Source organism: Megalobrama amblycephala, linkage group LG4, assembly GCF_018812025.1.
Source record: "Megalobrama amblycephala isolate DHTTF-2021 linkage group LG4, ASM1881202v1, whole genome shotgun sequence".
Lineage (NCBI taxonomy): Eukaryota > Metazoa > Chordata > Actinopteri > Cypriniformes > Xenocyprididae > Megalobrama > Megalobrama amblycephala.
The window spans coordinates 17,122,829-17,136,513 of NC_063047.1; the positions used below are offsets into that span (position 1 = coordinate 17,122,829).

Consider the following 13,685-nt stretch of genomic DNA (forward strand, 5'->3'; position numbering starts at 1 on the left):
GGGTGGTTTGGCGTGTCAGCCGTACTGTCGAAATTGAAGAATCACTTGGATTGTTTTGTCTTTTTATACGAGAACATATTTGAGTCATTTTCCGTGGCTGTTTTACTCAAATCTGCTTTTGATTAGTTTAGATGATGGAAAGCAATTGAATTCTTTCCTTGCGTCTCTTGCTTTTTTTCTATCTCTCTTTTTCGCTTCAATATGTGGACTAAAAAACAGTGTAAAAGCAGTACCGTGGCCTTGTCAACACTGTAAATAGACGCATAGAATGTAAAAAAAGAGTGTGATCAAATAGAGATGTTGAAGTTGAAGGCATGTAATGGAAGTTGCGATCGTATTTTCTTCCCGGCTGTGATTGTATATCCGAGTGAAACGGCTTCTGGAACAAGAACAATTAGGGCGGGGCTTGATTTTGTCTGTGGGGAATTGATTGGATGGTTGGGTGGGTGTGATTTGCGATTGAGTGGTGGAACTATGAAACATTTTTGTAAGCCAAAACCTGGAAACGAGTAAGCATTTTAGCACTTCCGGTACCATTGTTCCAAAGTAAATGGGTTTTTTGAATGGGTTTTTGGTTAAATGGCTGAAATAAGGCAAAGTCCTTTTCAAGGAAAGACTGTTCACTCTGTGGCCACATTTGCAACACCTCAGAGCAGCTATTTTGGGCATCCAAGACCAACCCTGCATCCCAATGTGCATACCAATCCACCCTAAATAGTACTGAATATTACTAATGTCACATACTATTTAGGATGGATGGTATGCAGATGCAGGCCAAGTCCTATCTATTTGAATGGGGGAATCCTGAAATCTCAAAAACTGTTTGGCGAAGTCACAAATAAATAACGTAATTCAAATCAGCAACAAAATCTGACATGAACTGTCCCATAAATGTTGTTTCATGTGCTCAAATAGCATTAAAAAAGCGTATTTTTCAGGCTATACGAGCCAATGCGCATGTGCAGTCCAAAGCGCAAGTCAGCGATCGAGCTTCTAACGGCTCGCTGCAGTGAATCAGCGATTGGCTCATTTACTTAGAAGGCGGGACATATTCCGCCATATTGCGAGTTGCAGTTTCGCCAGAGATTGTATATAATGGGGAGATAAGAGGGTCTGTATCTCTTACCATTGGAGAAAGCGTAACGGCTACCTTAATCACGTGCGGCACCTCTCAGCCTATCGTGTAATGGCAGTGACGTCAGTCGCAACGTTCCCTAGTCTGCCTTCTCTTAAAAAAATACATTTTTATCAAGCTAAAATCTACATATAGTTCCCAACGAAAGTATTGTTTAGTGTAAAACATTCTGAAGATTGGCAAACAGGCTGTAGATTAATTAAATGTTTAGCTATTTCCCCACAAAAGCTGTTTAATCAGCATAGTGAAGCCTCTCGTCCATTGACTTCCATTCAAAAAACAGCCTCTGGTCTCGTTCCCTGCGTACCGCGGGGGGCGGAGCGTTAGCTTTAGCCGTTACGCTTTTTTGGCTAAAGGTTGCAGGCTTGCCTTCCAGTGGCTTTGGTTTCGCCTATTCTCAAGTAAAAGGAGTGAACTGTCGTTCTATTTTTATAATCTTTAAATAAGGTCCGTGGTTAACACAAGCTCAAGATACTTTCACGTTTTATTCTACAGCATAAAATACACCAGTATTAACACACCTACCTGTGCCTGTGACTTACATGTCTTGAAAATGACGGTTGCTAACAAGTACCTAAATGGGACTACAGAGGCTGTAGGCGACATTAAATGTATACTAAAATATAACCATAGTTATGCTCATATTTTACAGCCTAGTTATGCTTTAGATAAAGATTGAAAAAGTTGTCGAAAGCTTAGCGTTGGTGACATTGAAATTTTGCGACCGTGGTGTAGTTTGCTTATAGCCTACCTTCTGACGACTGCAGCTATTTGGGCTTCAAAATTCATAAAGTTGTGTTCATCTGTGAAATGATCTTGACGTACAAAACGTGTAAGTAGCCTATTATAATTATTTTGTTGATCACAGAGCTTAATTGTGCAATAATCCAAAATCCTAGGGGAAAAGCGGGTTTTTGTCGAGGGAACCAGCATGACGCTAACTGCCGATTGGCCTGCAAAGTGATGCCATAGTTCCACCACTCTATTGGTGGATCTCATGTGAGTGACAGGTTGCCCCGCCCTCGTCATCAGAGAAGAGATTCTGATTCAAGATTATGAGTCACATTAATTCATTAAATAATTAATTAAGGATTTAAAAAAATTAACTAATATCACCATGCTACCCCAGCTGATTGATTACATTAAAAATTGCAAACATTTTTTGTATTACAAGTTTACTAAAATGTTATGTTTAAATATGCTAATTAGGCGTTATCTAATTAAATATGCGCTAATTTGCATAAATTTTTGAACAAAAATCTGAATATTGGATGACGTCAGGTTTAAATTTCTCGTTTAAATTTTTGGACATAATAAATTCAAAGGTTTTTACTGAGGGAATTTTGGCTCTTTTTATCACTCCATAAATCAGAAAATACTATCAACAGCCTGAAAAAAAAAAAAAAAAAATTCACCATTTTTTTAGGAATAAAATGTATAAAATCAGGCAAATTATACATCAACAGCTCCCTCTGTGAAAACCTTCAGAATATAGATAGGAATAAAACTAAAGTTTGGTGTATGTAAGTGGAGATTTCTGACTCATGAGAAAAAACTCATTTTGAGAAAACGGCCTTTAAAGATATTTGCTGTAATCTGAAATCTATAGACGCAAATAGATAAAGTGCTATAAAATATACACTTAAAAGTGTGTTTTGAATGTTTTCTTTCCACCAGTCTGAAAAAAACTTTATGAAAAGCCAAAAAGTGCAAAATCTCAAAACTGACAGGTGCCAGAAAAAACTGTGTTTTTGCCTGTAGTGTCCCCCTTAATTAATTAAATTAAATTATGATGTGCACGGGTAACCAATTTATAATTAATACTGTAATATTCCATAAAAGAACTGTTATAATTTTGATTCCCTGGATGTATCATATCAGGTTAGTACTGACATTTGGACCTCACTATCTGATCTGTCTTTAACACATAAATTCACAAAAAGGTGTGCTAAATCTCACTTTATAGTTCACTAAAGCATTTGTACTATACATTAAAAATGTGCATGTTCACATAATGCACTGGACATTGCAATTGCTACATTGCAAACATGTTTTCATAGCTTTGAATTTATTTTAGATGAGTCTCTATATAAATGGCGTGGGTCTCTTTTTAAATGTAAGTCTGTGGGATTTTTTTTTAAACCTAGATATTTTAACATGCACCAAGCAAAAATCATAATCACTTTGAGCAGCGCACCTCTATTTTGACAGGCATATGATTTGAGGAATCAAGCCAAATCAAGCATGAACTACATTTGTTTTTGATCACCATATAATTTCCCCTCCTGCACAGTAACCGATGAATGAATGTGGTGTAATGCATCTTATTTTGCATGTTTTAATCTTTAACACACCGTTCAATGAAGGCACAAAGTTGAGGTTATTGCACAACCTAGTGGCGGAGTAAACACACTTTGATTCTATTATTTCTGCTTTATTAGTTTCCAGACACTAGAGGTCAGTACAGATCATATGATGTATAGACTACCAGAGCAAAGTTAGACCAAAAGTTTTCAAGCTAAGAACTGCAGTTGTCAGTATTTTTTTTTTTTTTGTAAATGGCAAAAAAAAAAAAAAAAAAAAAAAAAAAAAATGATAGAAGTTTAGATTTATCATTCATTTATGAAAAGAAAAAACTGAATAACACTGTAAGGGTCATGCTCAAATCATTGCTGTGGTTCAAATGGGTCAATAAAGATATTACTATAAATCATTGTTTATCAACTCCAGTCCTAGAGACCCATCTCTCTGAATGTTTTAGGTGTCTCACTAATTAAAACACCTCAATTCAACTCATCAACTTGTTAGTGTATTAAATAAGAAGACATTTAAAGGGGTCATGAATTGAAAAATCAACTTGTCCTTGAGCTTTTGAAATATAAGAGGGCATTATATAAGAATATCCTGTAAGTTTCAGAACTACAATCTTCCTTGTTAGTCCAATAAAAGGACACCAGGCCCATCGAACGACTGATCCTGGAATGAGCCTAGATAGGTGAAACCCCGCCTCCACAAAAGAAATCAACGCCCACTTCATCATTACAATGTAAGCCCCGCCCGCTGGCGTGTTAGGAATGAAGAGCGGTACAGGACTAAAATAACATTACCTTTCAAAGGATACTAATGTTAGGAATACGGTTATTTTTTTTCAACAATGTGAATGTCTCAGTTGAGCTTTATTTATTTGTATTTGGTACATTTCTCTGTGGATTCTTTGGTAAATCAATCAAATTTCGGTGCAGGCTTTGCAAACTTTTACGATATGGACTCGACAGTAATGCAACAACATGTCAGTAATTCTAATGCCTGATCTGATATTAATGATTCATGTACAGTCAGATGTTCTTTGTGTCAGTAAATCAAACCAGTGACTAAATGTTCAACTTCAAGTTGTTTCTCTTAGTAGGATGAAAATAATCTGCTATTTAAATGGTGGATAAATTATATAAAGTGATCAAAGAACGCTCCCTTTGCAATTGCTGGAGCTGTCAATCAAACTGTGCGAGTTTATCAGTGACTGAGTTCTGGACTTGCACCAAAACTCCCGTTTTATTCAACGATTATCTTAGTTACATTGAGTTTGCACTGTTAGTTATGATGAACGCATTCGTTTGTGTGCAGAAATTGAGTTGCAATGACGAGATCACTGCTTTCATGCGCTCAACAACATGTCAGTGATCGACTACATGATCATCACTGCAACCTTTCATGCCACGATCTAAATATAATGCCATAGATGCAACACTTTTCACGATTAGTTAACCTTGAGAGTTGTAATAGTAAAAACAAACTAAAAGAGAGAGTAATACTTGGCTATCTCAAATGGAAAGATGTCAGCCAATCACAGCAGTGGCCGTGTACACTGAAGTCTCACAGCAGACACGCCCCTTAAAACAGAGCATTCAAATCAGAGGGATAAAATCAGGATAGCACATTTAGGAAAATAGGAAAAATGCCTTTTATTTCTAAATTATGACTATTTTTAATGTAAAAATATTAACATTATAAAAAACATTATAAAACAATAAAACAAGGCAGCTCATGACCCCTTTAAAACATTCTGGGAGTTGAATTGAATATCTTGAATTATTTGTGAACACACACACACACAAAAAAAACAAATGCATATTGTGTAATTTATTTATTTGATAAATCATTCAATGAAAAACACACTTCATTTGGTTGTAACAGAGAAAAAAACACGAGAATTCTAGGATGGGCCTCTAAATCTGCCGAGGAAGAGGATGCTGTTAGTGGGGTTGTGCCGGATGAAGAACATGAAGGGGTGATCGGCTGTGAAACTCTGAAATTGTTGACGAGCATAGCCTACCGGATTTAGCAATGCACTGACTGCCCATGCCTCAGTGCCGTCCTCATTCACTTCGACACAGGCCTTATGAACCACCGCTGACACGTAGAGGCCGTCCTGACTGCTCATGCCTGTCAGATCAGCCTCTGTTTCCTGGAACACAGAGATCATACCCATCTCTTGCAGTATTTCTGATAGGGAGCTCTCAATCTCCAGCTTGAACTTCGGCAAATGGACAATGATTTGCATCCATCTGGACATTTTGTCTCTTTTGGTCCAATCAAGCAGCTTGTCAAGGGTTAACTCGCTCTCCAGCTGTCAAACACACACACACAGATACTGAAAATGAACATACACACGATCCAAACTATCCATCTTTATCTGTTTATGGCACTTTTGCTGACCTTCAGAAGAGGGTCCGAGCCATCCTGAGTTTCATTTGGAAGAAGGATCAACATGCTGAGCTCCTCCTCTACGTATGTCAACTCCAGCACCTGCAGTTCATACTCTGGGATGCTTCTGAAGGGGAATTTATCATTCTGGTACATCATTTCCACAGGCCGGCGCTCATTCTGATTGAAGACGAATGTCATCAAATGAAGAAATGCATATATTTAGCCTACAAAAATGACACGTGAACATTATATTTGTTTTGCATATGCTGAAACATAATGCGGATCACACCTGGTTTATTTTAAATGGCATTTCTTTAGTGTCTTTTTCTTCAAATCTGTGCATCCATTTCCCTTTGAATTGGATGACATTAACCACAACTAGCCTAGTCCACTCAGTTACCAAATTAGGCTGAAGAAGATCCTTAATTTTATCTGAAAAGAAATAAATTAAAAACAGTATTATTTTTAGTGTTATATACATTTTACTTCTCGTTTACTTCACTTTAGAGATTAATTGCAATTAGAGAATTGAGATGTCCTTCAAGATCACTTTGGCAGGCAGGAGGACGGAGGAGCGAGGAAACGAGGAAGCATCAATTTGAGTATTGAGACGCAACCAATTTCACTTTTTATATTCTAACATATTAACTTCTCACTCTCTGTCTGACTTTCCACCCATTTGTTAATGAGCTGTCTTGACTTCTCAGATGCTCCAATGAAGTCCACAGCCTGAAGGTCAGCGTGGTACAGCTTCAGGCTGGAGTCCAAATACTCCTGCGGGACACATGTCAACACTTTCAAGGAAGCAAAGCATGGATTTGGCAAAGCACCAGAATGTCTCTTTGTTAAAGGCAGAATGGACTCACACGTAAGAAGCTGAAGGATTTCTCTCCATAGAGGCGGTTGGCCAGTTTGAGCATGTAGGAGGCTGATGGACTGTTGATTGATGAAGTGAGGGTCTTAAAATGAGAGTGAACATCAGAGACTGAACCGAAGGACAAAACCTGCAAGGGAAAAACATTTTGGGCATTTTGGCATTTTTTTTATGATAATTAAGCTTATTTTTCACTGGCAAATCACATTATAATGGTGCAAAAAACAAACAAACAAACAAACAAAAGGAAACAAAATGAGTGGTAACGTGTCAGTTCCTCATACTTTTGCCATTTCTTCAGATGTGTGTCCTCGGGCTCCCAGGTAGACCATGCAGAGCGCTGTGCTGATGCTCAGTGGGGAGAAGAACATGTTTCCCTCGGTGTTCCTCGAGCTCAGAGCCCGATAGAGATCCAGAGCGAAGAGACTGTTAGCACGAGTGAGACTCTCCATGGCACTGCTGCAAATAAAAACTCAAACCCCCTTTTTGAATATGATAACTTTCAACGAAACCTTTCAAATGAGTATAAATGTAACTGGTTTAACCACCCCCTCTCGTATCTTACCTGGGCTTAACTGGACACACAGCATTCATCAGAATAAGGAAGTGATAAGGTTTCTATGCAAATCCTGAAAATATGCTTGGGTTGTTTGCATTACTCCCTAAAAAAAGTAACTAATTGCATTATTTAGTTATTTTTTTTTTTTAATGAAAAGTTGCATTTGCATTACGTTTTCTTACCTGGGCTGGGCTTGCTAGTGTGTTTTTTTTAATCACAAAAGAAAAAAGAAAATGTTTCACACCAAAATTGAAAGTAGCAAAGACATTGGTTAATAAAGTGTGATTAAATACATTGTGTAATTTAATATAGTTAATTATTACAGGTTTGCATAAAATTCTGAGATTGCATTTCACAGTTTTTATTCATTTTGAGGAATACTGAATGTTTTTGTGCATTCACATATAGTCTAGAACTACACAGCACATGCAACACCTCTGACCTTTATTTCTGGAGACAGGAGAGCTGTCAGTGAATAAATGAGAAAAAGCAACTTAGATATTTTGTTGTAAATTGCATAAACTGCATGTGTGTGTATGTATATATGCATAATAGTTATACACAGCACACACACACATATATTTCTGTACCATTTTCTGTTTCCATAATTCTGTATTTTTCTCCATAATTTGTGATCTTATTCCTTGCCATGTAAATCCACCAGTAATGATAACCAGTGTTTACTTTCTTTTCCCTTATCCCAGGTTAATCCTGCTCTGGCTCTATAATCATCTCCACAAATCCATTTTTGACTCGTTTCATTACATGGACAAGGAGTTACTTAATATTCTCCTCGACCTTTGATGAATTGTCCTTCATATCTAGTCATAGTTTTGCAGTTTTGATCTTTTATAACCATCAAAGGCCTTTTTTATGCCATATACTATGCAATTCCCAATTATACTGTTCTCCTGTACATTTGTGTATCTTTCGCTCTGGGCATTTCTCCCAGTGTTTTGTTGTGCTCACACTTATTTGGTATAAGGTTTTCTTTTGGCCAGAATACATTGCAGGCCTGATAATCACTTTTGCTGTTCTGTTGGTCTTACTATGCCAATTTATCCATGGAAAAGGGTCTTTTAGTTTTGTATAGGGTGTCATACATTGTATATTTATTTTTTGTAAAATATTTACGACATTCCCCTTCAAAAACGAATACAGGATTTGTCATTAGTTTTTAGTTCATGTCTATTTGGTTGTTATGCTTACTTGTGTTGGGTCAATTTGATATTCTTTATCTATTTTTACTTGCTCTTGATGTGTTTGATAGCATCCATGTTTCTCTCCAGGACCTACATATTCTATCCCACTTTTCTTGTGCCAAGTCCATATTTTTCTACATTTTATCTACATTTTACCATTATATCATTTCCAACTTTGAAGGTATTTAATATCTCTGAACATTTGTTACATTAGATTTGTTGTATTTTTATATTTACTATAGTACAATTTGTGACTTCATGTATATAAATTTGGTCTCTACTACTATCAATTGTGTAGCAAAGTCAACTAAGGGCCAAATTCCTGCTAGGACTGTTATCAAAATTCCCAGTAATACAGGTTTGGGCAGGCATGGTTCCTTCCACTTCTTCATTTTTCTTGCCCAGTCTTCACGTTTTTCTCCATAATCCAATTTCATAATTCCTGAAAAATTTAAACAAAACAATTAATGGGAGTTTTCCGGGGGCCCCCTCCATCCCCTTCATTTTAAATGGAAATTCCTGACTCAAGAATAACCCTGCAACGTTATTCCCGAACCGGTTCCATTTCAACGGCGCAGGCGAGTACTTCAGGTTCTGATGTTGTGGTCAAATTCACAATCACTGTAATTTCCAAAGTAAATCTGCGCGCCGGTAGATCTTCTGTTTCACCTTCCATAATAGGTTTTGCTTTGTACCAGCATTCTTCTTCCAGAAGTCTATTGGCAGACATCCGACTCTTGTAACTTTTTGTATTATTTTGTTCGGCCAACGTTCTTCATCAGTTTGTCCAAAATGGCATCTCATATTACCATTTTCCTCATCACATCCACCTCGCCTGGGGAAATCAACTCTTGGTGACATTATTTGTTCTCCATCAGCATCAACGGTTACAATTGACCAGATAATTCCTTTCCCTTTCTTTGGTTTCACTGGTCGTCCGTTGTCATCAAAGCACATTTTCAGGTTCTCTAGTTCATGGCCCAGACTCCCTGGATCCACTAGCAACCGTTTGCTTTGAACTTCCTCTATTCCTGCACGACATCTTGACGTCCAGAAATAATCAATACTGCTGTTGCTTAGCTGTCATTATCTAGGCCCACACTTGTTGGATTCCAACTACTGCTAACTAAACCATGAGCTTTTTGCCATGCCCACACCCTATGCCTTCCTATCACCAGTAATTCTCCTTTTTCCATATCACTAATGCATTCCTTGCATTTTATCCATTTCAAGCCTGTCCATACACACTCACAGTTATCCTTCGGATTTCCTGTTCTTTGAGTCATTATTACCTCTAGTTTGGGATACTTTATTCTGCATTCCTCACATATAACACATAGTGCTCCCTTTAGATGCTCCTTATACTGATTGCACCTAATTTTTGGTTCCTCTAGGGGCTTTTCCATAAGATCCTTTTTACACCTATAGGTTTATCTTTAGCTGGACCGTCCCACCATATGTCTTCTCCAAAACATCCACATATTACACAGTTTCCTCCAACAAACAGCCTGTTACACTTTAAACTAACAGCACTGCCTATTTTTCCATTCTGTCTGTCTTTTTCATGTTGTGTGTTTGTCACAATGTAATTCGTTCTGCTTTTTGAGACTAGTCATGTCCCTGCTCTTATCACTCCTCTCTGACCGTTGATTGTTATCATGTTTAAGCTTCATTTCCACCGTATCTTTCGTAATGTTTTAGTCACCTTTGACCAAAGACCTTTTAGACCAACTTCCATTATTCTGTAATTCTACTGTGGGCTGGTCAATTATTTTTACTATTTTATCTTTTTTTCATGATTAATCTTTAAACGGTTTGTTTTTGTCTTTATTCTCTAATTTTATCCACACAGTGTCTCCATACACTCCATGAGTGTATGTATTATTTACCTGCCATACTACGGCATCCCCTACTGCAGGTTTTTCAATGCAATAGCCCCTCTAGACCCTCTCTAGGTCTCCTGTTTCCTGGCCCTTCAGTCCTTTCTCTGGACTGGAATATACTAAGTCTCTCTCGACTAGTATCTAACCAAATCCTTTCTGGATTGGACAGACATGTACACTTTCAACTTAAAACTCAAACCTCAAGCCACTCACATTGGGCGCCATGTTAGTCGGTGTGACCATTTATAGTAGCCTACACCTTTTAACCTTTTAGGATTATTCAGGTAGGGTAAGGAAAGTCAAATCTAGTCTAAATCATAAGATACTCACCTGCCGGCAGGTTGAAGTCCTTCAGGAATGACGTAGAAGACTACCTTGTGGTTGTTCTTTGTCGAGGCTCAGTTTGTAGTTATAATAAGTAAAGTCTCTTGGAAGGCAAATGTAACAATAAAATATCTCTTTTATTGATTACAATACAAAGCAGTTAATGGAAAATAGAACAAAATAAAACTTAAATCAGCTTAAGCTAAAAAGCTCTATATCCGAGCTTTATCCAGCAATATTGGAGATGCAGCTGTTAAGCGCCCCTCGTTAGGGTATCAGATGTCCTTCTATGCTTAATGCAGGCAGCATCTGTGGAGGTCTTTTACTCCTCAGACTTTTATACTAAATTTTGGGACATTCCAACTTCATATTACTCATCAATTGATCAATGTCTATGATCCAATCTTCCTGCTTTAGGTGTATCAGTCTCTGTATCTCTTGCTTACTAAGCCTACGCTGTCGTCTTCTTCTAGCACTCTTCCTCTTCTTCACTGAAGTCTTCGTCTGGCTCACCTCTACTTTAGGTTCCAACATGCTCTCTTCATCCTTATTGTTGACCTTTGTGGTTGGTTACAATCATCAAACTCAAAAACATAACTTTCACAACTGTTGCTTAGTCATATTATCTTATAACAAACAAAGGAAGTATTGCAGTTACTTAATTTCATAATCATTCAAGCATTCAAGCATATATGGCCTTAACTTAAAAGCAAGCAAATAAAAACTTTGAAGCAGGTTAATAGCAATATCAACATCAAAATCCAAAACACTGTGAAAAAAATCAAAGCAATATATGTAAACAAGTTAAGTTCGGTTGATATCTTAAAAAATGAGCTTTCAGTAAGATTTAGTTTGGCCGCAGTACCAAACGTTTCCACTAGATGCAATTCGCTTCCCGTTCATTTCTCATTTTTGACCGCCAACAATACAACTGCGACTCATTTATTTATTTGTGAATTTCTGCATTTATTTATTTATTTCAGCATTTAATTATTTATTTCTTCATTTATTTACTTATGTATTTCTACATTTATTTATTTATATATTTATTTCTTCATATATTTATTCATTCATTTATTTATTTATGTATTTCTACATTTATTTATTAATTTAACTATGCATTTACATATTTATTTATTTATTTGTATACTTAAGTCATTTCTCGTCCTCCATAGTGACTAGTTTTTTATGAACATTTAACCTTTTCCGAATCATGTTCCTGTGTGGTTTTTTTTTTTTTTTTTTTTTTCTCACACAGCAAGTGCCAAAACCTTTACCATGTTTTGCACCATTCTGATGAAGTAAAACAATTCTAAAAATCCAAAATGTAAAATTTCTCGGTCAAAAATGACCCAACATATGGAAGCCCGTTTCCGCCACAAAAAAAAAAAAAGCCACTAAAAAAAAAAAAAAAAGATTAATTGCGACTTTTTATCTCAGAATTCTTACTTTTTAACTCGCAATTGCGTGTTTATATCTCACAATTGCGAGTTATAAAGTCAGAATTCTGAGTTATAAAGTCGCAATTGCGTGAAATAGTCAGAATTCTGAGATACAAAGTCGCAATTGCGTGATAAAAAGTCAGAATTCTGAGTTATAAAGTCGCAACTGCGTGATAAAAAGTCAGAATTCTGAGTTATAAAGTCGCAATTGCGTGATATAAAGTCAGAATTCTGAGTTATAAAGTCGCAACTGCGTGATAAAAAGTCAGAATTCTGAGTTATAAAGTCGCAACTGCGTGATATAAAGTCAGAATTCTGAGTTATAAAGTCGCAACTGCGTGATATAAAGTCAGAATTCTGAGTTATAAAGTCGCAACTGCGTGATATAAAGTCAGAATTCTGAGTTATAAAGTCGCAACTGCGTGATATAAAGTCAGAATTCTGAGTTATAAAGTCGCAACTGCGTGATATAAAGTCAGAATTCTGAGTTATAAAGTCGCAACTGCGTGATAAAAAGTCAGAATTCTGAGTTATAAAGTCGCAATTGCGTGATATAAAGTCAGAATTCTGAGTTATAAAGTCGCAACTGCGTGATAAAAAGTCAGAATTCTGAGTTATAAAGTCGCAACTGCGTGATATAAAGTCAGAATTCTGAGTTATAAAGTCGCAACTGCGTGATAAAAAGTCAGAATTCTGAGTTATAAAGTCGCAATTGCGTGATAAAAAGTCAGAATTCTGAGTTATAAAGTCGCAACTGCGTGATAAAAAGTCAGAATTCTGAGTTATAAAGTCGCAATTGCGTGATAAAAAGTCAGAATTCTGAGTTATAAAGTCGCAACTGCGTGATAAAAAGTCAGAATTCTGACTTTTTTTCTCACTACTGTGTGAAACGTTATTTCTCACAGTTCTTACTTTGCTTGCGTTTCCTTTCATTGCGACTGACCATCAGGATTACTGCTTTATTATTATTATACATAAAATAGAGGACATCATAAAGGATTATTTTTAGCGCCGATTTACCAATAAAGAAATATTGATTTTACTGAAGGAGACACAAAGATTAGTCTCCGGACATATGCATTATGCAGGAATATGCATATAGAATGTTTCCACGGTAACCTTGTACACAAGTGCAGCGTTTCAAGGAGAAAAAACAGCTTTTACTGCCATCTAGTGGGCTTAATACTAAAACACCAATTCCTATCATGTTTCATCAACTTTGCAACTCAAGGGTAGAATCATGCAATTCTGCAAATTACAGTCGAGGTGTTTGGGCAATAAAAGTTGTTTTTAACAGAATGGATACACTAATGAATTTAACACAATAATAACAATATAATAGTAATAATAATAAGAATCAGTTGTGGCGGAGGCGCAATAAATCAGACAAAGCTGAAGTGGCACATTTTATACACCAACAGCTTCAGACTTCACGGCAGCACGGCTATCGTTGGATGCACTGTTACAGACAGAGACACTGACCATCAGTTAATTGCGAGAAAAAAAGTCAGAATTCTGACTTTATATCACGCAATTGCGACTTTATATCTCAGAATTCTGAC

General features: G+C 36.6%; 1 protein-coding gene across 1 annotated transcript; it reads right to left on the minus strand.

The window, feature by feature from the left end:
• Nucleotides 1-5,261: 5,261 nt before the first annotated feature.
• On the minus strand, nt 5,262-7,361 carry LOC125266087 (leukocyte elastase inhibitor-like). The gene is made up of 6 exons (XM_048186557.1): nt 6,998-7,361; nt 6,706-6,843; nt 6,496-6,613; nt 6,129-6,271; nt 5,849-6,016; nt 5,262-5,759 (listed from the first exon to the last, which is right to left on the minus strand). The coding sequence occupies exons 1-6, from the start codon at nt 7,163-7,165 to the stop codon at nt 5,346-5,348; spliced, it is 1,149 nt and encodes a 382-aa protein (XP_048042514.1). The 5' UTR covers nt 7,166-7,361; the 3' UTR covers nt 5,262-5,345.
• Between the last annotated feature and the right edge of the window lie 6,324 nt (nt 7,362-13,685).